Source organism: Zonotrichia albicollis, chromosome 9 (assembly GCF_047830755.1).
Source record: "Zonotrichia albicollis isolate bZonAlb1 chromosome 9, bZonAlb1.hap1, whole genome shotgun sequence".
Classification (NCBI taxonomy): domain Eukaryota; kingdom Metazoa; phylum Chordata; class Aves; order Passeriformes; family Passerellidae; genus Zonotrichia; species Zonotrichia albicollis.
Window position 1 is genome coordinate 39,082,524 of NC_133827.1, and position 27,189 is coordinate 39,109,712.

General features: G+C 37.2%; 1 protein-coding gene across 11 annotated transcripts in view; it reads left to right on the top strand.

Annotated features, from left to right (window-relative positions):
• Window positions 1–2,394: 2,394 nt before the first annotated feature.
• The window catches only part of ZBBX (zinc finger B-box domain containing), a 33,547-nt gene continuing 8,752 nt past the window's right edge, over window positions 2,395–27,189 (top strand). For 3 of the 11 annotated variants that reach the window (XM_074547484.1, XM_074547483.1, XM_074547485.1), the window contains exons 1-21: window positions 2,396–2,536; window positions 2,818–2,874; window positions 2,974–3,036; window positions 5,554–5,619; window positions 6,331–6,418; window positions 6,912–7,025; window positions 8,130–8,223; window positions 9,321–9,366; window positions 9,508–9,617; window positions 13,751–13,925; window positions 14,776–14,896; window positions 15,494–15,627; window positions 15,832–15,935; window positions 16,249–16,352; window positions 16,951–16,982; window positions 17,399–17,658; window positions 18,294–18,453; window positions 18,970–19,125; window positions 20,082–20,220; window positions 20,870–22,530; window positions 23,425–23,548. In XM_074547484.1, coding sequence (XP_074403585.1) covers window positions 6,351–6,418; window positions 6,912–7,025; window positions 8,130–8,223; window positions 9,321–9,366; window positions 9,508–9,617; window positions 13,751–13,925; window positions 14,776–14,896; window positions 15,494–15,627; window positions 15,832–15,935; window positions 16,249–16,352; window positions 16,951–16,982; window positions 17,399–17,658; window positions 18,294–18,453; window positions 18,970–19,125; window positions 20,082–20,220; window positions 20,870–20,945 — 1,893 coding nt within the window. In that variant the 5' untranslated portion in view covers window positions 2,396–2,536; window positions 2,818–2,874; window positions 2,974–3,036; window positions 5,554–5,619; window positions 6,331–6,350 and the 3' untranslated portion in view covers window positions 20,946–22,530; window positions 23,425–23,548. Of the gene's footprint in view, window positions 2,621–2,685; window positions 2,719–2,817; window positions 2,875–2,973; window positions 3,037–3,068; window positions 3,221–3,382; window positions 4,091–5,553; window positions 5,620–6,330; window positions 6,419–6,911; window positions 7,026–8,129; window positions 8,224–9,320; window positions 9,367–9,507; window positions 9,618–13,750; window positions 13,926–14,775; window positions 14,897–15,493; window positions 15,628–15,831; window positions 15,936–16,248; window positions 16,353–16,950; window positions 16,983–17,398; window positions 17,659–18,293; window positions 18,454–18,969; window positions 19,126–20,081; window positions 20,221–20,869; window positions 22,531–23,424; window positions 23,549–27,189 lie in introns of those variants that run through there. The other 8 variants (XM_074547492.1, XM_074547486.1, XM_074547487.1 and 5 more) reach the window with 8 other exon arrangements.

Genomic DNA, 27,189 nt, shown 5'->3' on the forward strand with positions numbered 1-27,189 from the left:
CTCAGAAATTTTGATCTGGAACCTCACCCAAAGCCTGAAACAAATGTGAGGGATTGCAAATCCAAATGGGAATGTGGGTTGGTACAACCCTAAAAGCCACTCTTGGTCAGTCCCTCAGTCTCCTCTGTGCTCAGGAGTCCTTTCTAACAATGGCTGTAAATACAGAGCTTAAAAACCAGTTAAAAATCTTTTAATATGGGTGAAAACCCCCACAAAGTTAATAAATCTAAGTCAGGAGCAGTATGAGAACAAAGGAAGAGAATGGCAACAGAAGGTTTATAACTTATAGTACAACTCCACCAGATGGATCTGAGTTGAATTTCAGTTTTTATTTTCTTTATAAACTTTATGTTTACTTCCAATAAAAGTGACTGTGGGAGAAATCAGGCAAGCACTGACTTCTTTGTGTGATCTGCATTTGTGAAAGCTGTTTGCAAAAATAGGGAATTATGTTTATTAAATCAGATCCTGGTAAATGAAACAAAAAATACAACTGAGCATTGGAGGAGACACATAAAATGGCTGGAAGTTAAATAATCTAATTACAAATAAGATTATGTAGAGGATGGCAGCATCAAATCCTGCATTACTTCATCTCCCATGCATGTAAAGCTAAGGGGACAAACCTCAACAAAAGGCTCTTGACGCTCCTCCAGCTGAGGTCCTTGATTCAGACCTCACAAAGCTCCCAAAACTTATATGAATCATTCAATTTTTGGATGCTGAGCGCCAATTTTTCTGCAGGAAATTACCTTACATCAAAAACTGCATTTTTCCTAGAGGAAACTTCACAATTAAAAGTAGTCTTGAGTATTGTAACATAATTTATGTAGAATAGTGTATTGCTTCTACTTTCTTTGAAAAGAACAGATAAGTATCCCATGCACAATGGGATGCCTTTCAGGAAGGCATTATTATAAAATATTAAAAACTGTATTCATCTGGCTACGAAGAACATGATTTTCCTGCAGGGAAGAACATGTTATAATGCTACAAAAGAACACTCCAGGCAAGGTCCAGAATACAGAATATTTTCAGGTTGATTACACATTATGCAAACTACTTGAGTTCCTTCTCAAGATCAAAAAATCCATAAATCCATATGTGTTTCCACAGGCTCTCCACTCAAATTGCCTGTCGGAGTAAAAAAAATCTTGAAAACTGTGCTGTAACCAGGATGATGAAGGAAAATTACTGCCAGACAGATTATATAGCAAAGAAAAACGGGCTAAGTTATTGTGTGCCTCCTAGCCTGAATACATATGGGACAAATGCAAATTTGCCAAATGAAATACAGCTTAGAGTGCATAAATTTCAAACAGATAATACTTTGTCCTTATTAAATCCTGGCTTGGATCATGGAGTGCTTTTTTTTCCCTGAAACTCCAGCTTTTCTGTGGAGGCTGTTTATCCCCTGAAGGAGCATCAATTATAAATAATGGTCAAGCCACCAAAACTGGAAGGACAAGACTCGAAGCAAATAAACTGCAGCAATATAACCGATAAAAACTCGAATACTGCCATGCACTCCAGGTATCCTTTGAGGGGGAGGCATGGGAATTATCATTTATTGGCAGAGATATAAATAAATACCTGGGCTGGATGTGATGCATGGATCTACAACTGCACAAATCTACAGGGTGGGCATAAATAGGGCTTTTGTGAAAAATGAAACATCCCAAGGATGTTTAGCTCTGTGGGTCCTGAGCACTAACTAAAGAATAGTGTGGATAATGGGGTAACTTGTTAAAAAAGCCATTTGGAGCCTCCTTGTACTCAGCGAGGTTGATTTAGGTTTTACCTATTTAAAGCACGGCACTAAATGAGCAGGAAGAGCAGATTGTTTCCTCCAGAGTGGTGAACAAAGAAAAGGTTAAAGCAAAACCTTAGAAAAGCCTGCATTCAAAGACAAACGGGGATGTTTTGAGAAACTCGGGAATAAAGGCTGGAATGAGACGGGAGGGGACTCATTAAAAAGAGAGGGGCTTTTAGAAGGGCCTGGAGTGACAGGACAAGGGATAATGGTTTTAAATTGAGGGAAGGCAGGTTTAGATGACAGGACAAGGGGGTGATAGTTTTAAATTGAGAGAAGGCATGTTTAGATAAAGAGAGAATTGTTCCCTGCGAGGGCGGCCGGGCCCTGGCACAGCGCGCCCACAGCGCCTGTGGCCGTCCCGTCCCTGGAAGCGTCCAAGGCTGGGCGGGATTGGCAGCAACAAGTGGAAAGTGTCCCCGCCTTGTCAGGAGTGGCACTAGATGATCTTTAATGTCCCTTCTAACCCAGTTTATTCCCCGGTTCTGTGATAAATGAAGCTCTGCCCTCAGCCGAGCTCCGCGCCCCCCACACGGAATCGTCTCTCCCCTTGTCCCCCCCACACGGCAGCGTCCAATGGACTCTCCCGCGCTGTCATGGCAACGGCGCCACGCTCAGGGACCGAGGGGCGGCGGGGCCGGGACCGCCACAGGGACCGGGACGGGAACAGCGACAGCCCCAGGGACAGCGACAGACCCCGGGATAGCGATAGACCTCGCCGGGGTGAGCCCTGCGGGTTCCCTTCAGGAGCCGAGGCTCCCTGCGCGCAGCCCGTGCCCGAGAGGGGCTGAGAGTACCCGGGCAGGTGTGAGTTATGTAAATCCCCCAGAGTGTGCCCTGAGAGTACCCAGGCAGGTGTGAGTTGTGTAAATGCCCCAAAGTGTGCCCTGAGAGTACCCGGGCAGGTGTGAGTTGTGTAAATCCCCCAGAGTGTGCCCTGGGCACACACCCGCGCAGTTGGCCCTGTTCTCTTCATTGCCCCTCTCACGCCTTTCTGGTTTTAGGTTGCGGTTCGTTCTTCCCTGCCCCGCCGACTTTTCATCAGCCTTGAAAAGACACCGGTAATGAAAGAAAAAATACCCCAAACAATCCCACGCTTTACTACGAGGCTTTTTACACTTTTATTTTCTCTCTGCCCTTGTGCTCTGCTCTTTCCCCAGAGCGACCGTCGGGACCGAGAACTACCCGCAAACCCACACCGGGCCTTGAGCAGAGCTTTAAAGGCAAGTTCTGACTCTGCTGCCATCATCCACCTGTTGTTTATCGCCCCACCTGTTGTTTATCACCTTGGCTGTTATTTAGCACCTTATCTGTTATTTATCACCCCATCTGTTATTTATTACCCCACCTGCTTATTTCCCCCTGCTGCAGCTCACAGAGGAGGGTGGCTGTATTTCCATTGTGTGGGTAAGAAGGCTTTTCTCGTAAGAAATGTGCTTTGTAACGTGGAGTAGGTTTTTTTGTTTGGTTGGTTTTTTGCTTGGTTGTTTTTTTGTTTGTGTGTTTATTTTTTGTTTTATTGTTTTTCTCTTTTTTTAAAAAAAATATTATTTTTTAGTAGACTGTGTGGAAAGGCATCCTTTTGCTTGTGGCCTTTATGTTTGAAGTTATTTACAATACAGCTGAAATTACAGTTCTCAATTAAACAGTTGTAGTAGTTAACTATGTTTCCCCCCCCCTTAACTGCTGTATTTTTTCCCCTTAACTAAAAACCAAGCTGTTTTAAACCACCACAACAGTGAAGATTTACAAGCCATAGAAAGAGATGTTGAGTTTGCAGAGTTACCAAGATAATGCATCTTCCCAAAGTGTGGTGAAATTGCACAATATGGTAAAAGGACTTAGGGAAAGTGGCATTTAGTAAGTTTCATGTTGTTTTCCTGATCTGACTTTTGTCCTGATCTAACATTCTACAACAACTGAATGTTGTAGAGTGTTACACCTAGAAATGAATAATTGGTTTAAAGATAGAAAGTGGAGTTTGAAATGGCTGGTGTCACAGATATTGGGACATGAAGAACATGAATTTATTCTGAAGGCTGGAATTATTTCAGCATATCTGAATTAAAGTTTATGTGTAATTTTTTTTAAAAAATATTGTTAATGTCATTCTTTTTTATTTTTCTTTAAAGTAGTTATCATAATGTTAAATGTTTGGAAGGATCAGAAGTCTCAGTCGTTGTAATTAACAGCAAATGGGTGAGGAGTGACGATAGACAAACTCTTTATTGCACTTGGAATAATAATTCAAAGGAAATAGTTTAGTTTGAAGTACTGGTAAGTGGATGGAACTTAGTGTAGCATGAAATCCACATTCATGGTGTTGATAATGGGATGTGAGCTATTGCACAGACAGCAGCATCCCTCTGGATTTGATGGGTTTATTGATGTGAGCAAGCTGTTGGAATTTGCCCTGGTTAAACTCTTGTAGTGTGACATAAACTACACCCATCTTCAGCTGTCTGTAAGTCATAAACCTTTAAATTGATTAGGAAGAGACTTGAGCTAAGCTGGGGTACAGGCTGTGTGGAGTTTGGGTCTATTTAGCTCTGTAGCGTTTAAAGTTGACTCAAACTCTGTTTAGCCCATACAGCAGGTTTTGGTTTGTTACTTTTAACTGTACATCCATTGTCAGCACAGAGGAACCTGCTGGAATGATGAAATTTGAGCACCAGTGTGGCAGGGGAGCAGGCAGAAAGGATGTGGCTAATTAGTGCTTGATTTATTTATGTTGATGAGGTGCTTTAGTGTTTGCCTCACTGGCAAATTGTGCTGCCTGGTAGAGAGAAGAGGGATTCATTAAAGAAAAACCAGACAGAAAGAGGGAACTCCTGTGAGTATTTAAATTCCAAATGTGTTTCTGAGGGGTTTGGGGTTGCCTTTGCTGCCCTTCCCTGGCAGCCCTGAGGGCCCAGCTCAGGGATATTTCAGGGTGTGCATTTCCCCACACCCACAGGGGTTTGTGTAATTTTGACTCTTCCAATGTCAATGTTTAACAGTTGTTTTTATGCTTTCTCTGTTCAATAATTCATGTATTTTCTCAGAATAATTCAGAGGGTTGATCACTGTCTATCCCCTGTTATCTACAATTTGATGCTGTTTTTTCTCTACCCAGGGTTCCTGAAACTTTGTAGGGCTCTTTATCTCTCATATTCTCACACAGCATCTCTGATATTTATCGCTGATATTACACCATTTTTATGTTATCCCTTTAAATATTTGCTTTCAGTGGAATATGTTAAAGTTAACTTGTATAAATGGTATTTTTTTATTAACTGCTTTCCCTCCTTGAGCTTGCTCAGCTGACCTGTGTCATTTCCCTCTGTTTTTACTATTAAATAGTATTTGTGCCCCTCAAATCCAGTATGTGACCTCCTCCTCTCCAGAGGAGAGGTTTTTCTCTTTAGCCAAGAGAAAAACTTTCTTCTATTCAAAATTAATAATATGTTTTATCTTGGGAAGTGATAAAGAAATAACTGTTTTGAAATGACGTTAGAATTGAGTGCTTGGGTGTTGTGATACAATAAGAAATATGTTTTGTGTACGAATCTGATGCTTTGTCAGTGCTGAAATGCAGCATTTTAGGTTCTGTGTTTTAAGTTCCATGTGCCATTGAGGTGTTTGGCCCCATGGGTGGAGATTTTTGGGCACATTTTATCTGTATTAATGCTGAATTTCAGGTTTACCTGTGAACAGGCAGTGTTCCACTTGGGATGTTCCCAATCCTTCTCATTTCCTAGGTCCTGCTCTCCCCAGGAAGCTGAGACCCACGAGCTCCAGGAGAGTTTCCAAGCACCCTGGCAGCTGTAAGTCTCTGCACTGTGAACTTTTATTTCTTTTTCCATTATCCCATTCTTTTCCCATTATTTCCAGCAGCAGCAGGAAATGCCCAGTTTTGCACTGAGCTGCATTTATCCCACAAACATTCCATGCCAACAAAACTCTGGATGTTCACCTTCAATTTAAACCCCTTTTTGGAAAGGTATTTTATTTTACAACCTGGAGTAAAAAATAAAAAGTATTCAAAATACCACTGAAGTCTTGAGAGGGGGAATTAACTCTGCTCTGTGAGTTATTGTGTTTCTCTGTTTCAATTTGTCTGTGACAGAAGGAATTTATCTTCCCAAATCAGGTGAGATGGTTTCACTTCATAGCCATTGGTACAATTTTCTCCTCCTCGGTGATTTCTATAGGTTTGGTTCAAGAAAGTTGTGTTTTAGTTAATATTAATCTGCTTGCACGTGAACTTTAGGGAATTGTCCAAATGAAACAGCCAAGGAAATATTTTCCCTGGTATCATAAATGTAATAAAAAAGGGTTTTTTTTTCTCAGTTAAATTTAATTTTCAGTTGCTCTAGGATTTTATTAGCACTTCATATAAACAAGTTTTGTGCTCCATTTCCCTCTATATATGAGTGTTTTTGGATGTGTAATGAGTTTTTTACTGTTTTAATTTCAATCAAATTCCCATTTCAACAGGTTCCTAACTCTAAATCACTGAAATTCTCTCTTTTTAGGAGAAGTTACACTGGGCATCATGAATGTCAATGATTTTGTAATTCTCCCAGGCTCAAAAGCTGGAACCTCAGTGAGATTAAAAACAAAGTAAGTGCCTTCAATCTGATTGAGATTGAGATGTGTTTTTGTAGTTTTTAATAAGTTTTAATGCAACATTAAATAGGAGAGTGGAAGAACAAGAAGAATCATGTGTTTCTTTTCTAGCATTTTCTCTATGCTTTTATCCACAAGCCTTTCTTTTCTCAGGCTTTAATCTACTTCCTGATTAAATTACAGGTTTTATAACCAACCCTGTGTATCCACAGATAATACAAGCATACTAAAGAAATCAGTGAATTGTTTATTTTAATATAATTATACCCCAAACCTTTCTGAGTACAGGCACAGTTGTATCAGTTTTTTGTTGGAATTTTTACTTGACCTGTCTTAAATTTTCCTGTTTTCAGTCCTGCTGGGAGATAAAGGAGGGGCATGGCTGTAATGACAAATTTTCCAGCTTCTGTTTTTCTGCTTTAAACTCCTTCAGATACCTTACTGACTTCCAGGTGACTTCTAATGAATATTTCACTATTTCCTCCAGAACTGTCAAGGAATTGCAGTTGGAGAAAGCTCAGTTAGAAACAGAAAACAAAGAGATGGAGAGAAGATTATTGCAGCTGCAGTTAAACATGAACAGAGAAAAAGAAGAGAGGAGGTGGGTTCAGTTTCTCTCTGGAAAAAAGGAATCCAATGATATGCTCCCTCCCCCTGTGGGATCTCTTGTGAAGTTTGGAATTTACAATTAGATTGGAGAGAGGAGACTGGGAAGAAATATTCAATGTTAAACTTGCTTCCTTATGACTTTGTTGATTTGAAAGTCCCATATGATATTTGATGTGTTTTCCTCATTTATTCCCTGTTCTCTCCTTTTCCCCTGGCTGACTGGATTTGTCCCCTTAGTTGTCAAGCAGGAGACAGAGTAGTTTCTCCTTGTTTATTTCTGATGTTTCTGCAGAGGATGCTGTTGATATTTTTGATCTCCTTTTACATTTGTGTGGCCTCCCAGGGAGGCCTCTCCTGCACGATGGCACACAGGGCTTGGAACCAAGCACAATGTGATGAGGCAAATGCTGGGGTGAGCTTTAAATCTGAGTCACCCTGAGTGTTGGCAAATTCCTGTAACACCTGCTTCCTTTTCCTTGAGTTTCTGCCTGCTGGGAATGCAGATGCCTTGGGTTGGGATGCCCTGGTGCTGCTGAGCTGCTGGGGCAGTGTTTTCCAGGGCATGCATGGCACTTTTGTCTCCATGGTGGTGTTGTTTTGCTCTCAAGGCCCTGTACCTGCAGCCCCTGATAGGATTGCAGTGCTGAGCTCTGAGGACAGGAGGATTTGGCATTTGCAGCACTGCAAGCACGGAGTGGTTTGGGCTGGAAAGGATCTGAGAGTTCCTGCATTGTTGGTACTGCTGGATCGAGTCCTGCAGTAAACTGGGACAATGAAAGCTCACACAAAATGTACTTTTGTTGTTATTCTTCTGAAACCAACCTTTGAGAATTGATAACATTTTTTTTAAATATAAAAACTTGGACAAACTGAATAGTTTAAAAATAAGTACTTTCTCACACATTTATTGTATTTACTGCTTTTAAAGCAGGTTTCAATGGAAGGGAGTATTTGTGCTTTGGGAACTTGATTGTCCTATAGAGAATTTTATTTTTGTGATGTTTTGCTCATATTTAACAAGGTAAATGAAAAATTTCATGCTTCTCTTGCTTGCAGAAGGCCAAAATTTGAAGCTTTTTCTTGCCTTGGTTTGTAGGAAGTTGGGTGCTTATCATTGGAAATCTGGGCAGGCAGGACCAAGGACCCCCCAAACCCGAGCTGTGGCACAAAATAATGAAAACAGGAAGAAGGTAGGAAACCATATTTACAAATAAAGCTACCTAAAGTAAAACAAGATTTGGAACTGGGTTTATGCTGCAGAGCAGGAGAATTTCAAATACTGCAAAACCAAAAGGTTGAGCCCCATCTGAGTAAAATTCCTGACTGCTTATTTTTCCATGCCAAGCTTCTGAGTCCCTTTGAGCTGGAGGAACATCAAGTTTTGTTGGGTGATCTGTTGGGGTTTTAGTTGTGATAAACAGCAAATTATCCCTGCTCCTACAGATTTAATCCTGTAAGAATGGCACTGGTGGAACTCATCAGGAGCCTGGCTTTGGCTGGCTGGTGCCCAGGGTGGATCTGAAATCCTGAAAGGCTTTGGGTGAAACTTTTTGCAAATTCTCTGCCTTCCCAGATAAAATACACCACAGTTAAAGTCTTTAACTCACTTATATTGACTCTTGTTCTATCACAACCTTGCTCAGACCTAAAAGAGGGGATGTAGAGCTTTCTTGCTAGATTTTTGAAAAAATCTGTTTTCTCTTCAGTAAGTACAAATGGGGTACTTATCTTCTTTTGGAAAAATCTGTGGCAATTTTTTTTTAAACTGGCAGAAAATGAGAACTCAATGAAATTGCCTCCTTGTCTGTGAGAGGAGAGGATCAGAATGAAAATGTTTTCTTTACACACCTCTTTCCCTTCCCCTTCTCTGAGACAAGGAACTTGGAGCTGTTGCTGCTTCAGAGATTTCAGATTTCAGGTTTCAGCTGGGGTGGCTGAGGAGATGAATGGGCAGAACTTTAAAAGTAGCAAAATTAAAAATAAGGGGTGAGTGAGGGGTAGTGAGGCTGAAGGGTGAACTCAGTTTGCAGGGAAAGACTGAGGAGCAAAAATGCTGAAAATCATGAATTACTGAGATGTTAGATCATGGAAGGGCCACATGGACAATGTTTCATGTCTGGGGAGGGAAACTGGTCCTGGGCTTTGTGGCTGTCATGAGCAATACATGGAGTTTTCTCTTTAAATACATGCCCTATTTCCCTAAAATAATGTTCATTCTGTAAAACTTACTGTTTATTCATTAGCATTAGAACCTTTTACAGATATATGGAAATATCCTTTCCTTTAGGTTTCTCCACAAAGAGTGAAGTTACAAGTACTCAAACAGACTGAAGGTAAAGACATCTTTCTTAAATAAATAAAACTTAAACTTCTGATAATTATTGCTTTGTAGGGGTTGCTGCAATTAAACACTGAAGAAATCAGAGAGTGGAACACTGGATTAGTTGAGATTTTTGTTGTTTGTTTTGTTTCAGAGCCAGTGAAAAAACCAGTTAAGCCTAAAAGAGGAAATCCTGTAGCTCATGAAAAGTTAGGAGTGAAGGGGGTGGGCTACAGACCACCTGAAATTAAGGCTGGGCTGCTGGTAAGTAAATGGTTAAAATAACTCAAGCAACACTAATTAATGTGTGTAGAATTTTTGTGTCACTATGTAGACACACATTTTTCTTTCTCTCTGATAATTACTTAGTGCCTGTAAAGAGAAATTTTACAGACTGATCTCCCTGAATGCAAGGAAACAGATTAAATGGTTCTGTTGTCAGAACTGTGACCACTTTTTAAACTGGTAACTGTTAAAGAATTTATTTAAACTCTATTTTTTATTAATTTGCCCAGCATGTGGCCATGGCTGAAGGAGGCTGATCTCACCCTTAACTAAAGAACACTTTGTGATTAAAGAAAGATGTGTGGTTGCAGGCAAAGGGGCCAAAATTAAGTGGTCCATGAATATTTTGTAATTTTAAATCCTTACATAAAGCACGTGTTGAATTCTGACTGATTTCCAAGCTGGCACCTTGTTGGCTGTTTTAGAGTGGAAATTTCTGTTATCAGGTATGAGGCGATTTCTATTTAATAAGGGTATTTTTGCCTTTTAGCAAGGAGAAAATAGGAAACAAATAATAAATAGGAAACCCAGCCTCCAAAGTGTGGTGTAGCCTCATGCGTCTTGATTTTAAAGTAGTTTATTTGGATTTTCCCTTTGGAATAAGAAATTACACTTTTTTAGAATAAAATGTTAATTTCTCTTAGACTGTGGAGGGAGATCTTTCTGTAATACATGATATGATTTTTCCCCCCCACCCATTTTTATTAAACTAGTATGAGCTGCTAACCCTCATTAAGAACTGATATTTTGTGCATGTCTTTGTAATGCTTTTCCTTTGGGGAAAAATACGTGCGGATTTGGAGTTTAAGAGAACGTGCCAACAAAGCCGCGGGGATTTTGCTTCCGTGCTCCTCATTTCATTCAACAAAGACGTTCGCACACTCCCAGCATTGCAGATCGTGCGTGTTTTGTTTTTTCCCAGCGGTTTTTTGGGGAGCGATCCCGGCCCCGGAGCGATCCCCGGAGCGGCTGCAGTGCCGGCGATGGCCGCCCGAGGGCGCTGCGCCCCCGCGGGAGCTGCGGCCGCTGCGCATCCCGGGGCGCATCTCCCGCATCCCGGGGCGCATCTCCCGCATCCCGGGGGGATCTCCCGCATCCCCGGGGATCCCCGCGCTGACAGGGATCCAGCCGGAGCAAGAATGGGGCTGGGAATCCGTGCTGCTGGTGGGAAGTGAACTGCGAGTCGCTCGAGTTGTTCCCTGCTGATCCCCTGTTCACACAGTGCTCACCCCGCGCTGCAGTAAGAGGATGAGGGAATGCCCTGGATGTGCAGACAATTTTAACAGCCAACTTTTCTTGCTTTTGCAAGTTACAAGTGCTATTGGATGTGCAGCCAGTCCCTGGGGTCGGTTAAAGCATAGGGCAGGTGGAAAGAAGGGGCTGGGAGAACATCCTGAGTGTGTAGAGATGTTTTGTGGTGGTGTTTGCAGGGGTCTTAGGATGAGGGAAGAGATGAGAATGTTGATTCCATGTTTCAGAAGGCCTAATTTATTATTTTATTCTATATATTGTATTAAAACTATACTAAAAGAATAGAAGAAAGGATTTCATCAGAAGGCTGGCTAAGAATAGAAAAGGAATGATAACAAAGGCTTGTGACTGACTGAGCCAGCTGACTGTGATTGGCCATTAATTAGAAACAACCACATGAGCCCAATCCCAGATGCACCTGTTGCATTCCACAGCAGCAGATAATCATTGTTTACATTTTGTTCCTGAGGCTTTTCAGCTTCTCAGGAGAAAAAATCCTAGCAAAGGGATTTTTTAGAAAATATCATGGCTACAATGTTTGACTCTCATCTGTCTGCCCATACCTTTGCTGCTTTGTTGTGGTAAGAACAGGTCACTCACTTGGAGGATGTGTAGACAAAGGATTTTTTCCCATAGATACATAAATTATTTCATGGTTTTGCTTGATAATCATCCAAGAGTTGGTAATGAAAACATACCACAGTAATTTTCTTTGTTCTAATAAAGGTTGAAAAACCACTGTGTTGAAAGTCCCAGTGCAGGACTGTTTTTCTCCTTTTGTAGCTGTTGTCAATCAATCTCATCAATTACAGTTTGGACTTCCCTGGGCTGCTGTATTAATGGCTATCCCAGTTAGCCCCTTAAATGACCATTTTCCTCTTGCTGACCTCTCCAGATGTGCCCCAGCCCACTGGGAAGCTTCAATAAGCAGCTCTTCATTAGTAAAGCACATAGCTCATAAATTCCTTTAAATGAGACATGCTGCATTAAATGCCTCATTTCATTCCCTTGTACATGGGATGTGGTGTCCATGGCCACTGCTCTGATACCAGAAACCTTTAAAATCAGGGGGTTTGTGTGTCTAGTTAAAAAAAACTTTTTATTTTTTATTTTATATTTATTTTATTTTATATTTATTTTTATTTTATATTTATTTTTATTTTATATTTATTTTTATTTTATTTTTATTTTTTTATTTTATTTTATTTTTATTTTTATTTTTATTTTTATTTTTATTTTTATTTTTATTTTTATTTTATTTTTATTTTATTTTATTTTTATTTTATTTTTATTTTATTTTATTTTTATTTTATTTTATTTTATATTTATTTTATTTTATTTTATATTTATATTTATTTTATTTTATTTTTATTTTATTTTATTTTAATATTTATTTTATTTTATATTTATTTTATTTTATATTTATTTTTATTTTATGTTTATTTTTATTTTATATTTATTTTTATTTTATTTTATATTTATTTTTATTTTATATTTATTTTTATTTTATATTTATTTTTATTTTATTTTATTTTTATTTTATTTTTATTTTATTTTATTTTTATTTTATTTTATTTTATATTTATTTTATTTTATTTTATATTTATTTTATTTTATTTTTATTTTATTTTTATTTTATTTTATTTTAATATTTATTTTATTTTATATTTATTTTATTTTATATTTATTTTTATTTTATATTTATTTTTATTTTATATTTATTTTTATTTTATTTTATATTTATTTTTATTTTATATTTATTTTTATTTTATATTTATTTTTATTTTATATTTATTTTTATTTTATTTTTTAATTTTTATTTTATTTTATTTTTATTTTATTTTATTTTATATTTATTTTATTTTATTTTTATTTTATATTTATTTTATTTTAATATTTATTTTATTTTATATTTATTTTTATTTTATATTTATTTTTATTTTATATTTATTTTATTTTATATTTTATTTTATATTTATTTTTATTTTATATTTATTTTTATTTTATATTTATTTTTATTTTATTTTATTTTTATTTTATTTTTATTTTTTAATTTTTATTTTATTTTATTTTTATTTTATTTTATTTTTATTTTATTTTTATTTTATTTTATTTTTATTTTATTTTATTTTTATTTTATTTTATATTTATTTTATTTTATATTTATTTTATTTTATATTTATTTTATTTTATATTTTATTTTATATTTTTTATTTTATATTTATTTTTATTTTATATTTATTTTTATTTTATTTTATTTTTATTTTATTTTTTTATTTTTATTTTATTTTTATTTTATTTTATTTTTATTTTATTTTATTTTTATTTTATTTTTATTTTTTAATTTTTATTTTATATTTATTTTATTTTTATTTTATTTTATTTTTATTTTATTTTATTTTTATTTTATTTTATTTTTATTTTATTTTTTTATTTTTATTTTATTTTATTTTTATTTTTATTTTATTTTTATTTTATTTTATTTTTATTTTATTTTTTATTTTTATTTTATTTTTATTTTTATTTTATTTTTATTTTATTTTATTTTTATTTTATTTTATATTTATTTTATTTTATATTTATTTTATTTTATATTTATTGTATATTTATTTTATTGTATATTTATTTTATTTAAATATTTTTATAAAATATTTATTTTATATTTTAGCTAAATCTTTCTTATTTAGCTCTTGATAGATCTTTGCAGTTAATTGTAAGATCACGTAAAATGGGAGTGATCTTGGTTACCAGGTAGCTCAGCTGAGCCCAGCAAAGTGAGTGCTGCAGTTCCACAGCTGACACTACAAATGTTGCTGCTGCTCAGAAATGCTTTGTCAGTAATGTTTGTGGCCCTGATTTAGGAACCAGGCTCAGCATCGAGCAGTGCAAGCCCAGGGAAGCAGGACAGAGGATTGCTGCTGAGTGGTGCCTTTGATGAGAAGGCGTCTGCAGAGTCTTTCCAGGAAGCTTTGCTTCAGTGGAGGAAAGGTGAAAGTGAGGCTGGAGGAGGTCTGTGTGCCACTGAGGTCCCACCAGGTATGGTTTGTTCTGATTTATGACATTTTACATACAATGGGAGCCATTTGGGGGAGTTAGATTTTAAATTAATGAAAGGAGATGTTACAAAGCTAAGAAAACCCATTTTATTCTTTCTCAGTGTACCTTTATTAACAATAATCATCTCTGAAGGGTTTTAAAATGATATTCAGAATGTTTAGCTCAGTTTTTGTAATGCCAGGACGTCCAGCCCATGTCCCTGAACCCTCCCATGGCTTTGTACCTCACATGGCCCTTCAGCATGAGCTGCAATGCTCAAACATAAAACCAGCTCTAAACTGAGGCAAGGAATGTGCAGGGCTCAGGATTTTGTGTGCTCTATCCAAGTACATTTTCTGCTTGCCTTCCACAGGCTCTTAATATTTCTTTGTCCCAATGAAAAGCTGCAATCAGCTGAAGTATGCATGGAAAAATATGGAAAATTCCTCTGGTCTGATTGGATTTGTGCAAATCCAATCTGTGTCTTGTTCCTCCAGTCCATGGATGGTGGTGTTTCTCTCTGGCTTTTTGTACAGAATGATATTAAACTGATTTTTTTTTTCAGTTTTTTCTTCTTTTCTGTGGGATTTTGATCTGTGGTGTCATGGATTTCCATCCCCCCACTCTTTCTATGGCTCCAGTGTGAAACCTGTAATAAATGAGTTTTTATAGCTGCCCCACTACTGCCTGTGTTCTGTAAATATAATATTGCTGGCCATTTAAATTTTGGAGTTATGCAAAGACTGAACTAAGCACAGACTTAATATGATTTTCATTAAAAAATAATGTAGGTAAAGAGCACATTTATAATGCTAAACAGCTGTATTTTTCTTTTTAATAACTCTGGCAGAAGCTGTGGAGAATTGTGAGGTGCAGACCAATGTTAGTGCTCTGAAGGAGCCCATCCATGTGGAATTCCAGAAGGATGGCCTGAGCTACATGGAGAAACTCCTGCTGAAGAAATACAGAAGGTGTTGCTGCATTTGCTGCTCTTAATGAGAGAATTCAGAAATACCTAATTAATGAAAATCCAGATGAAATTTTTAAAATATTAGATATATTATCAAGAGTCAAGGGGAGTGTATACAGGGAGATTTATTTTAATAAAATAATGATTATAAGCAGATTTGATCACTTGATATTTCAGAATTCTTGTAAAGGGAGTATTTAGAAGGATTCGCTTTGCTCTGTTTACTGTAGAATTTGTTTTAATAAAATAATGATTATAACCAGACTTGATGACTTGATAGTTCAGAATTCCTGCAAAGGGAGTATTTAGAGGGATTTTCTTTGCTCTCAGCTTATTGTAGAATTTGAAGACTGATAACGATATTTAGCTACTTGATTTTGGGGCATTTGCTACAGAGAAAAGGAATTTTCAGGATTCTTTTGTGGACATTACAGAGCTGTTTTATGAGTTCTTGAGAAGTAAAGTCACCTCAATGAAGTTAGGAGGAGTTAGTTAATGCTGCTGCAGTAAATTGGCTCATAGGGTTTTTTCCTTTTTTTTGGTAATATATTTTTAAAAGTATGACTTTTTAAGATTGATTTTTTTTTTCCTGTTTCAGAACTCCTGTTGATCAATTTTTTGCAAGTTGCACGAAAGATTCAAGGCCTGTGCAAGCCCAGAGTGTTCAACAGGATGGGGCTGAAGGAGGGGGACAAGGAGATGATGATGATGATGGCATTGAGGAGTTAACAGGTGTAACAGATTTGTTTACTCAATCTAAAATACCTTTTTCTTGATATTTTTTTTTTCTGTCAATGCTGAATATTCCTACTCTTAACCAGTTTTCTAAAAGCAGCAATAATGAAAAGAGATATTTGGGGTTTTTCATAATTAATAAAAATGTTTTAGTTTTGAGCAGGAAAAACTGAAATGCATGAAATTATTTGTATTTCATAGATGAAGAGGTGAAGAAATACTGGGCATCTATTTATAGAGCTGAAGAATCCAACACTGTTTCTGAAAGTGCAGAGTCCTCTGTGAAAATTGAGTTCCTTGATGATGTGAGTTCTGATAAAGGACTTGATGAGTCTCAACAATGACCTGATTTGTTCAAGTTGTCATCTGTTAAATGTTTAAAGTAGCAACAGTTAAATAACTTCCAATAAGGAAGAATACTGGAGCATTGTTTGTTTTCCATACAAATGTGGAAAACTGAAAGTTCCAAAAGTTCCCTGTACTTTTTTTCTGTTGTGTTCAGGGGCCTGCACTGTATGGGATTTATACATAAATAAAGTCTGACAGCTTTTCAGCACTCTTAAATTTTTTTCTTTATTTTTAAATTTATTTAATTTTTTATTTTTGTTCTTTATTCAGTCTCAGAGCGAGGACTTGGAAGAATCTTCACACTCTTCAGTAGAGGAAACTGGAGATGAGGGGATGAATAAGCAAGGAAAAACTGACCCACTGGAGGGTGGAAGGTATCAGGAATGCAGAGATTGTGGGAGAGAAAAGGAAATAATCCCAAATTAAGATGGGATTAAGTGCTAAGAAATAGGGGCTTTTCTCTGCAGGCAGTTAGATTTGAGTTATTTTGTGTACAGTGTTTCAAAGCCATTAAGGAATATTAATTGCCTGTAACTGGAGAGGCATCACTTGGAAATCCTAACCCAGATGGGTAAGATGCATTTCTTTGCACTTTCCTGTCCTGAATTTTAGTGAAATCCTCTTTGATAAAAGAGGAGCAGGAACTCACATACAGATTTCACCATGGATCAGTGCTCTGCACATTGAAGATACTCTTACTTAACCTACCTTGTAATTCCAGACAAAAGCAATAACTGCTACATCTGCAATTCTTCTGATCTCCCAACATTTATTGGATTAACTGTGACCTGGTTTACTTTTTGTATCCTTCTCATTTTTTCCCCTCCTCTATCAAAGCTCAGCATTTGCAGACTAGAAGACAGAACCAACCCCTTAAAGGAAAAATGGATAAAATGGGAAAGTCTTAAAGTCTTCTTTCCATTTAACTTCCTCAGCTGAAACTTAATAATTTTTACTTTTTCCTCTCAACAGAGATCCTGTTTCTCCTAAAGAAACTCCTCAAGGTAAATGTGAGAAGTTGTTAAGTTCTTTGTTGAAAATCCATAAATGTGTTCAGTTTATTGTTCTCATATAGGTTGGGGTAGTCAGCTTTGGTGGGCTGAAAAATAATTAAAGGTCATTAAATTATGTCCCATTCTCTGGGTTATCACAATTTGATTTGATTGCAGTTTGATGGACTGTGATAAACATATAACAAAGAAGACCAACTGACAGAATCATTCACAGCCTGATAAGATGGATTTCAAACCTTATAATGCTTTTAAGGAAATTTTATTAAATTTCCACAATTGCCTTTCTTTAGCTTTAGTGGAGATTTTGTATTTTATAAATTCATGAAGAAAAGATAGTTGACTTGCAGCTTATAATTAATATTCATTAGAAGTATTCCTATTTTCATGATTTTGTTGTACTCCTATAGAAAAACCGAATGTCTGCGGTGATGTTGAAATAAATGCAGTGTGGGAGGAGAGCATGGAACCAAAGGCTGGGAGAGGATCCCTGAGCTGCTGTGGAGAGAGGAAATCTCCTGAGGAGATCTGTGACCCCACTGGAGGAGGGAGCAGAGATCTCCCTGGGGCTGAGCTGAGGAGCAGCAGAGATCTGGAGACAGAGCTGCAGCAGGGCAGGGTCTGCAACACTCAGAGCTTGGTCCTGCCTGGCACTGCAAAATCTTCAGCAGTGAGTGATGGTGTCCTTAATTGCTAAATAAATCAGGGGTGTTTGCTTTATCCCCTTTAGGTTTAGGGGATTGTCACTGTGCTGTATTTGATATGAAAGGCTCCACTTTGTGGTGCCAGTTTTCTGTTAATGTTCCAAAACTTGTCTCAGACATAAAAAAAAAAGGTGTTGTAGGAGCAGCTCTTCCCATATTTGTATTAACAGTCCTTCACCTCTTGTCTGAATGACTAAAAATGATAAGACACCTGCCTTGTCTTATCCAACAAATTATTCAAATATCTTTATTTGCTGAGAATAAAATTAAAAGCAAAAAATGTTAGAAAAGGTTGGGACATTGATTTGGAGTCATTGGTAAACAGTGCTCACCTTCCTTAATGTACCCAAAAGTGAGCACAAAGAAAATCTGCTTTTTATGTCCCTAGTGAAAGAACAGACTCAAGCTCTCACAACATGGGAAGTTTTTAGGATTTTTAAAGCACATCTTGAGCAAAAACATCATCCTCATGAATATCTATTACAGCTGACTGTCCAAACCAGCCTGTGCTCTGTGAAAAGAGCATTTCATTAATCTGAACTTGCAGGGGCAATTATAAAGTTTGCTGTTTCCTGTTTGTAATCTCTCTTTTTTATCCAAGTTACAGGATGTAGCCAAAAGACAGAAATGTGGTTCTACATCATATCAGGGACTTGAAGGTTTCTTTGTTGTAGGTGCAAACCCTAAACAAGAAAAGCTGGAGGCACCTTCTTCCCTGTCTGCTGCCTCCAGCCCTAGGGACAGGACAATCCCTTTTCCAGGTACTCTTGTGTGAATAAATCCTCAAAAATATACTTAGTTATCATCTGTTTACAGTTCCCTTCCATCCAGCTTGCTTTAGGAGTCACTTCAGGGTGACAGTCATACCACTGGCCAGGGATAAAATCAACTCCCTATTTTGAGGCAATCTAGTGCCATAAATTCAATCTTTATAATGAAGATTAAACTGTGTATGATTATATATATTATATTAGGTATTATGTATAATCTATATATATAATATAATATAAATGTAATTATTTATATAAATATCCCCTGATAATAGAGTTCCATGAGGGTACTCTTGCTTTTCATGGTGTATATGAAATGACAGTTGAACATCATTAATCTGATTAAATATATCACTTGAAATCAGGCTTTTAGTCTGTTGCATACCTGTAAAAACTTTGTTGCCTGGCTTCTTTAATTCACACATTAAATGCAGCAAAAATAGAAAGATTAAATGCATATTAACACAAAACCTGCAAATCATTTCCTCTGATAATGCTGGATTTCAGGAGAGGAGCAGTGGGTTTCTGAGAGGAGCCTGAGTGAACATGCTGATGACTCTGTGGTTCAAGGTGTGTTGGAAAGTCAGCTGAGCAGAGCTGCAAATGCTTTCCAGGCTCAAAATCAACTTTCTCATCTGATGGCAGCGTGGATGCCATGGTCAGGTAGGGACAGCCACAGCTCTGAGCTCCTAATTAGGGTAATTTTAATTGTAGAAAATTCAAATTTTCCACAAAATTTTAATTTTCCACAATTAAAATTAGAAAATTAAATTTTGACTTGGTCATTTCTGTATCTTGATGTGTGTATTTGTATTTCAGTGGGATTTTTTTAATAGGCTTTGGAGTTAATTACCTTTTTTTCAGCTCTCACCAAGAATTCTTTTTATTTAGCTTACTTTCTGCTTCTGCTGCTGCCCTTTTACCCCCCTCTTATCTTGAATATTTAGAGAATAAACCCTCCAGAAGAAGTTTCTGTGTTTGTGTGTGTTGGTAGTCTCTGGTACAATTTGGGAGTGATCTAATAAAGGATTTCTTCTGCTACAGAAGCAAGTCTGATTATATGAACTCTAAGAAACAGGGACACAAGTAATAACTGCATCTGCACTTTTGTGTTACCTTTCTCAATTTCAACTGTCTCCATCCCAGGAAATGTAGCTCTGCATTATTTCTCACATCATGAGCAACCAGGTTGACATTTTAATTTAAATAATGCTGTGTGCAGAAATCGAAGCTGTCAATTTTGAATCCCAGGAAAATATTGGAAAGGGTCTATATTTTATTCATGTTGGTTTAAATTAAAAAAAAAAAAAGAACCAAACTTCAGAGCTTTCTGCAGTAATTCAGTGTCTCCCCTCACACAAAATTTGTGGCATTGTGCAGAATACTTAAATCATGATTTTCTTTCTGAAAGATACTTCTGAAGTAGGAGGTGGTGAATTTATAGGTGTTAATAAAAAAGTTCCAAATATATTGGAAAGTACAATCTTAATTTGTAATGGTACTTTTCATTAGCTAGAGTTGGTTTGAGACTTTTGATGGCAAGTTTTTGCCAATATTTTGAATTTTTTTCAAGCTGATAGTGGAAATACTGCATCTTTTTGTTCATATTTGCTCCTAAGACATTTCAGGCCATGAAAACCATTCCAGCTTAGCTTGTGAAGATGAAACCTCCTCCAGCAGAGCCATGGAGATCTCTGGAAATGCAGATTTCCATAACACCCTGGAGCTGGAAGACCACAACACATTTGATCTTTTTGGGTAAGTTCAACTTGCTGGCTGTGTTTGATGATATTTTAGATTATTCAAGATGCCAACCAGGTCAGAACTGAAATAAAACCAGCCCCAGCTTGCTTGTAATTAGCAGGCAATGAAAATTAAAGTCAGCATGACCTGTGTGGTGTCTTGGTGTGCTAACCCCTTCTCAGGCAGCTCAGAGTCACAACTGAGGGATCTATTTTGTTGTTTGGACTCCAAATGATAAATTTGGGGATTGTGGGTTTTTCAGTGCATTAGCATTGAGATGTACTTACTACAGGTGAATCTCTTAAAATCATCTCAGTTTTTGGCTTATGACTTGCCATGGATTTGTTATTTTGCCTTGGACACTGAGGAGATGTTGGAAAAAAGGAAGTTCCTGAAGTTCTTTATCTGTTTTCTTACTGGGATCTCCTACTCTTATCCAGTCAGAGCAGCACTGAAGGGAACTCCGTGCTGTGTGCTTGGAGATTTGGGACAAAAACTGAGGGAAAAGCTGAATTAGAGAAGCTTGTACTGCCAAACATCTCCAGTAAAAGCTTTTTTATGTGCCTGTTAATTCAACACATGTGAACATGTGTCAGCAAGGCTTAAAGCCGAGAATTTGGGGAATTGGAGGCCGTGGAAATCACTGGGGTGTGTTTCTTTTAAGGGACTGGGAGGAAAGCCAAATGGATGCTGAGGAAGCAATTCTGGAGGACAAGCAGCAGGTTCTGGCATTGCAGTGAACATGGAAAAGTCAGCTCTGAATCCACCTTTGGATGGTTCAGAACCAAGAAGATCAAGAGGTGTTTTAAGTTCTGCTCAAGACATTTACTAAGGAATATTCTGTAAAGTTGCCATTATAACTTCTTAAAAATATGTTGATTTGGCTTTTTAAAAGTTCCTACTATGAAGAAATAACAGAATAAAAGAACTTCTCTTGTGCTGCTATTTTTAGGATTGTTTTATTTATTGTCTTTAATTCAATGTAAGTTTTCTCGTCTGCAGGTGGAATTTTGTCTCCAAATGTGGTTTGATGTGGCCAGGCTGGAAGGGGGCACACCAGGGGTATTAATGGGATAAACTGGGGTGTCTGTGTGATCAGGTTTGTGGTGAGAAGCACAGGAGGAGTCATCTGACCCTTTGTCAGATGTTTTAGAAGGGACTTGCACCTTGCAGAATAGAATTTAACAGCTTTCCACTGCACATTTAACTTCTCCTGCCACACTCCTTTCTTCCTGACTGCAGCAGGGAGCCCAGAGCAGCAGCAAATCTCTGCTCAGAATCAATTGGGAGTGAATTTCCTTTCTTTCCCTGCTCCAGAATTCCAGTTCAGAGGGATCTGTGTCCAGGCAAATCCAGCTGTGCTGTAAGTTACTGCTTTACAGGCCTTTGATAATTAAAAGAACAAAGAGGAAATGCAGCTAAAATCATCCTGGGTGGTTTGAATTTTAACAAACAGCCCCAAGTGTCCTTTTGAACTTGCTGTATTTGTGTTGTATAAAAAGCTTTTTTCTTCCTCCTCCCCAGAAAGTGTAAGGTTTAATGCAATTAATATAATTCCTGTAAAGGGTCATTTGGCCAATGTGGTGCTTTGGTGTAAAGAGGGTTTGGGGACTTTCTGCTCTCTTGTTGAGGAGATACTTAATTGTACCCAGTAATTGAGTGGCTTTGAAATTACCTGAATGGTATCTTTTGCTAACATCTGTAGGATTCTCAGACACAGCAGCTTGCTTAGCTTGAAAAAGTTCTTTCCCTTCATGTGCTTGACTGTCTCCTCCTTTGGTTTCCTTCACTGTGGTTTTTAAGGAAAACTTTCCTTTTCTCCCCTAGTTTTGATAATAAAGGTGTATCAAAAGCAGTGACAAAGACTTGCCTTTTTGTGTTGGGAAATTTTGAAAGTGGGATTAATTAAAGCTTTTGTCTGATAATTCTTAAATGTTTATGGGTGAACTGCCTGGCAGGGCTCTAGAATTCATGGAAATTGTTATCCTCAAACTTTGCTTTAGGAAGAGAAGCTTTAAATTCTGCTTTGCTGTGTTCAGAGGTGGCAGGTGCCCTTCACTAAAGGATGGGTGGAAGCATTCCAGTCTCTGATTTGGTTCCTGGCAGTCAAACCCACTCTGCTTTGGATTCTCCCCACGCCCCAGGGCTCTGCTGTGTTATCTGCCCCCCTCGGCAGCTCTGCACTAATATCACACAACACTGTAATCTTTGCAACAATTCCTTTTACAGGAAAAAGCACTTCAGCCACCCTAATTCATCCAAACTAGAGGCATCAGGCTGAACAGACCATTGATTTGATTTCCTGCCTCATTTCTTGTCTTTAAGGTGAGGGCATATTTTCCACCTCACTTTTCTTTATAGAGTTTACCATATATTGATGTTTTATTACAGCAGTTCTTTGTCAGAAATTGGGAGAATAAAATCACAAAGCAGGAGTTCCACTTTGGAGATGGAGGCCAGTGCTTTTCTCTCATCAATGTAACCTTTCTTTTTCAGTTACTCTTCCAAATATTCCTATTACACTCATTCCACTGGCACAGACAGCCTGACTGCTTCCATGCTGTTCCCAACCTTTTTTAACAGGAAAACTGATGAAGCAGCTGCTGCTGCAGTGTGTGCCTCCAGCCCTCAGCAGGCAGGGTAATCCTTTAAATTTCAGCTTGTTGGAGATAACCAGAAAGTCACTGAGTGCTTTCAGCATCTGATTTTCAAAGTTTTGCCTTGCCAATGCTTTTGCTTAAAAGATGAAAAAAAAAAAAGCTGCTGATAACACCTGCCACTAAATTTGGGCTAACAATAAGCTTCCTTCAATGTATTAGTGTTCTCTGTTTAGGCAGTGGTGATTTTAATATATTTCAGTTTTGTTTTCCTGATTTAAAACATTTGAAGCTGTTTTGTGTTGGTTTTCCCCCTTCTGTTTAAGTTATAGTGGTGGAACTGATATCCTAAACACATGACCAAAAAAAGAATCTGAATTGCTGCAGTTCTGTGATACATTTGTTGGTAGCAGAATAAATTTAGTGTTGGAAAGTTGAAAGCTGTTTATTATTATGAATGTGGTTTAATGTAATTATCTGCATGATCTTTGAGGTGCTTCCAACCTAAGCCATTCTATGATTCCTTGATATCAATACATTCCTTGTTATCAATACAATTTACAAATGATAATGTTAATATCTTTTTATGTTTTATTTTTATTTCTACCTGTGCCTGTTGTAGGTATGCCTGACCCATACCCAAGTGTCGAGGAATTTGCACAGAAAAATCATCTTTCCAGTCCATTTAGAGAAAGAGAAAAGGAGGGGGAAAATGAAAGACCAGTTCATTTTTTGGAGCTTTGGAGGTGAGTTTGTCCTTTTGTGTACATTGACTTTTGGTATTATAATTGTATAAAACAGAAACATGGAAATGACTTGGCCATCAGTTTGGGTTTGAGAGAGAACATCACATTCATTACAGAAATGGGCAAAGATTGGACAGTGAAAATTGAGATTTTCCTTTTGTTGATTTTTCTTTCCAACCAGCAAGGGATGAATTCCACTGAAAACCCTGTGAAGGTCTCTGCTCCAGAGCAGAGCTCTGTTTTACCCTTTGGTTTTATCCTTTAATAGACTTTAAGATGCTGTCATTTGCTTCATCTCATTTATAAAAATTAACAGTTGTTCTTTCCTCCATCATAATATAGCTTACATGCATCTCATTTAATTATCAGGAACACATAAACCCAATTAGTTTTAATTTATCCAGACCATTTGCATCAGAGACAAATACATCTGTCTTTTTCATTTCAAAAATGAATCCTGCAAATTGCAAGCCATCAACACAAGGGCATTTCTAAATTATTTTGGTCAAGAGAACCGTTCCGTGACTTTCTAGTTAATTAGGATTAATTAGGTTGTTTAATATGCTTATGCTTTTGGTGAGGGATGGAAACATAATAATCTATTTTATGTTAATAATACAGATCAGTTAACAAGCCCAAGGAATGGAAACCTCCAAAACTAAAACTGATTTTCCATATATTGAGTGATGTAAAAACCCTCAAAGAAAAATTGTGATTTATTTCAGTAAAACTGAGGGATTTCACATGCTGATTTTCAAAGGAACTACAACAGAGGGGTTAAGGAACAAATATTCAGCAGAATGAGCTGTGAAACCTTGCTAGGTATGGATTAGATTCTCTTTTAATTAAACTAAAAATCTGGAAATAAACCCCAAACCTAACAAAAACACCTCAGCAAGTCCTTCAGGATTTGGCCCAGTGTGTGTCCATCATATTTCTCTGAACATAATGCAACAAAAATGACTCAATGTTTGTGTTGAAAAATTCCAACATAATTGTTAGTTGGTTATTTTTTGGGGCAGCATTTCTTGTGCTACTTCCACTTTTTTTCTGATATTTACTTGGCAAGATGAAATAGTATAAAACTCCATCAATTTTATTTTGTTTTCCTTTGTTTGCTGTGGTTCCTCCCTGTGTTAAATTTACTGCAGATGTGCTGATTTTTGAAGGAACTCTTCATTGGGAGAGGCCTTCCATAATTTCCTGCTGAAGTGTTTCTGTGCCATGAAATAATGGCAGTGGACACAGAACTCTGAATAAACATCTTCATAAAGATGGACAGGTGATCAATGTGAGTTGGGAATTATGCTTGGATCTACCAAAATCCTGTTTATAACCTGAAAATGCTGTAAATTGGGCAATGAAAAGTTACCAAAATACAGTGGCCCATGGTGTGGTGCCCACAAACCATTTCTACCAATGCTGCTTCTGCACCAGAGCCATGACAATTATTTTATATTTTTTATTGTAAGTTTGAATCATTTATACAGGGAAACCTGAAGAGAAGTTAATTGAATGTGGCTCAGTTTGAAAAATGTGAACATTTTTTCTCAAAGTGCTCTGAAACAGCCTGGAAAAATCATGCTCTGTTGCATTATTTCTGTCTGGCTGCTGGAGCTTGCCAAATACAAATATACTTTCTCCTCTACTATATTTAATTTTCCTACTTCTATTACATTAGAGTTACTATTAAATTATCAAATAGATACATCCTATGTTGCTTGAAACACAGCTGCTGTTGTTTGCATTTAGCTGTTAGTGCTGTAAAACCACTTTTTATGGTCACAGTAAGAACACCAGCTACAAACAGAACAAAGAGGGTTTAAAAAAAAAGAAAACACAGACAAAAACCAGCAACTTTTTGAGGCAGAGATCTGGCCTAATTCCAATTAGGAATCACATTCCTAAATCACATCATCTGGCCTAATTCCAATTATTAGGCTTGCACAGGTTGTTTCTCCCTTGGCCAACTTGGTAATGAAGGTTAAAATTTCATTCTGCTACATTATTTTGTAGTAGTTGAGCTGAACCAGCCTTCAAAAATGTTTGGCCTCAGAATCAAGTGAGAAAGGAGTAAGAGAACAGAGTTATGATAACAATTTGTGGATCAGAAAGAGCTGCAGGTATGGATACAACTTTTTCTTTCCTGTACATCCCTCTCCATTTTTTCCTTCCTGATTTTTTTGTCGGTTGGTTTTTTTTGGTTTTTTTTTGGGTGTTTTTTTTTTTTTTGTTTTTGTTTGTTTGGTTGGGGTTTTTTTTTGGGAGGGTTCTTTTGTTTTTTTGGTAGTTTTGTTTGTTCGTTTGTTTTTGGTTTTTTTGAGTTTATTTTTGTATTTTTACGTGACTTTTAGGACATGTATCCACTTAAAGCATGAGTTGCTTTTATTGTGTATTTTTTTGGAGAGAGATCAAAATGGGAGCTGAGATCAGGATTCTGATCTCCTTTTCCTGCTTTTTCCTACTTGTTAAAAAGCAAAAAGCCTCCCCTTCAGCAGAGATCATGCAAATGGCTAAAATGGGGATGATGAAATCTTGGAGCATGCAGGGACAGCCTCAATCAGCTCTTGATAAAGCCTGTGGGAGGCTTGCCAGTGAAAAGGCACATCCTGTTCTCAGTGACATTCAGCTGAAATGACTTTGGGATCCATTTTGGACAATGTCCTTTTTAAGGCAGAGTCTTTGCCCATCCCTGTCCTGGATCCAGTGCTCAGCCCCTGCAACAGCCAGGATTTGGGGAGAGGGGCTCGGAGTGCCCAGGGGCTGCACTTCCTGTGCGTGGTTTGTTAAGAGAAAAGCTCCTGGAAATAATTTCCAACATCTTTCAGCTGCTATAAACTTCCTCAGGTGGAGGACACAGGGTTCAGGCTAATAAACTGCCTGGGAAAGAGAGAGCTGAGGAAATAATCTTCAAACAAATGTTCTGGTACAGGGAACAGACTCTGAGCCCAGGGTGAGCTGCTGGCTGGCTGGACTTCTGCTTTAAAACCTTTTTAAATTACCTAAATTTTACAACCCCCTGTCCATCTTTTCTTGTTTAAAGTGATGATACAACTACTAAAATAAGTGCAAAATTTCATTGCTAGGAAGCATTGTCACTGTCAGGCCAAAAGTTCTCACATTTTGCACTAAATTCCCTGTGCTTCTTTGCAGTGCTTGGAAATAAAATCTTGAGCTGGTTGTAGGTAGACAAATATCTCCCATGCAGGAAGATGTAGTGTTTAATAAGAGATTGGTTGGAAATTAATATTTCCTCTTGTGATGTAGGCAAAAGTGGGAAGACTCAAGCTGGATGTAAAATTGGTTTTCACGTGGCTCTTTCCAAACGACTTGCTTTGAATTTTCATGGAATCACAGAGTGGTTTTGGTTGGAAGGGAGCTTAAAAACCTTTTCCTTGCACCCCTGCCATGGCAGGGACACCTTGCACTGTCCCAGGCTGCTCCCAGCCCTGTCCAGCCTGGCCTGGATTTGTTCATTGTGCAGGTTTGAGATGGAAATGGGAAAAAAAAAAAAAAAAGAAACCCACATTTTCAATTTTGTTGGAGTGCAGCATCAAACTTCAATTTCCCTGTCAGTATTAAGCAAGCTGATGAGATTTTTCAGTTTTCAAGCTGGAAAGCTTCATAGCCATTATGGAAGA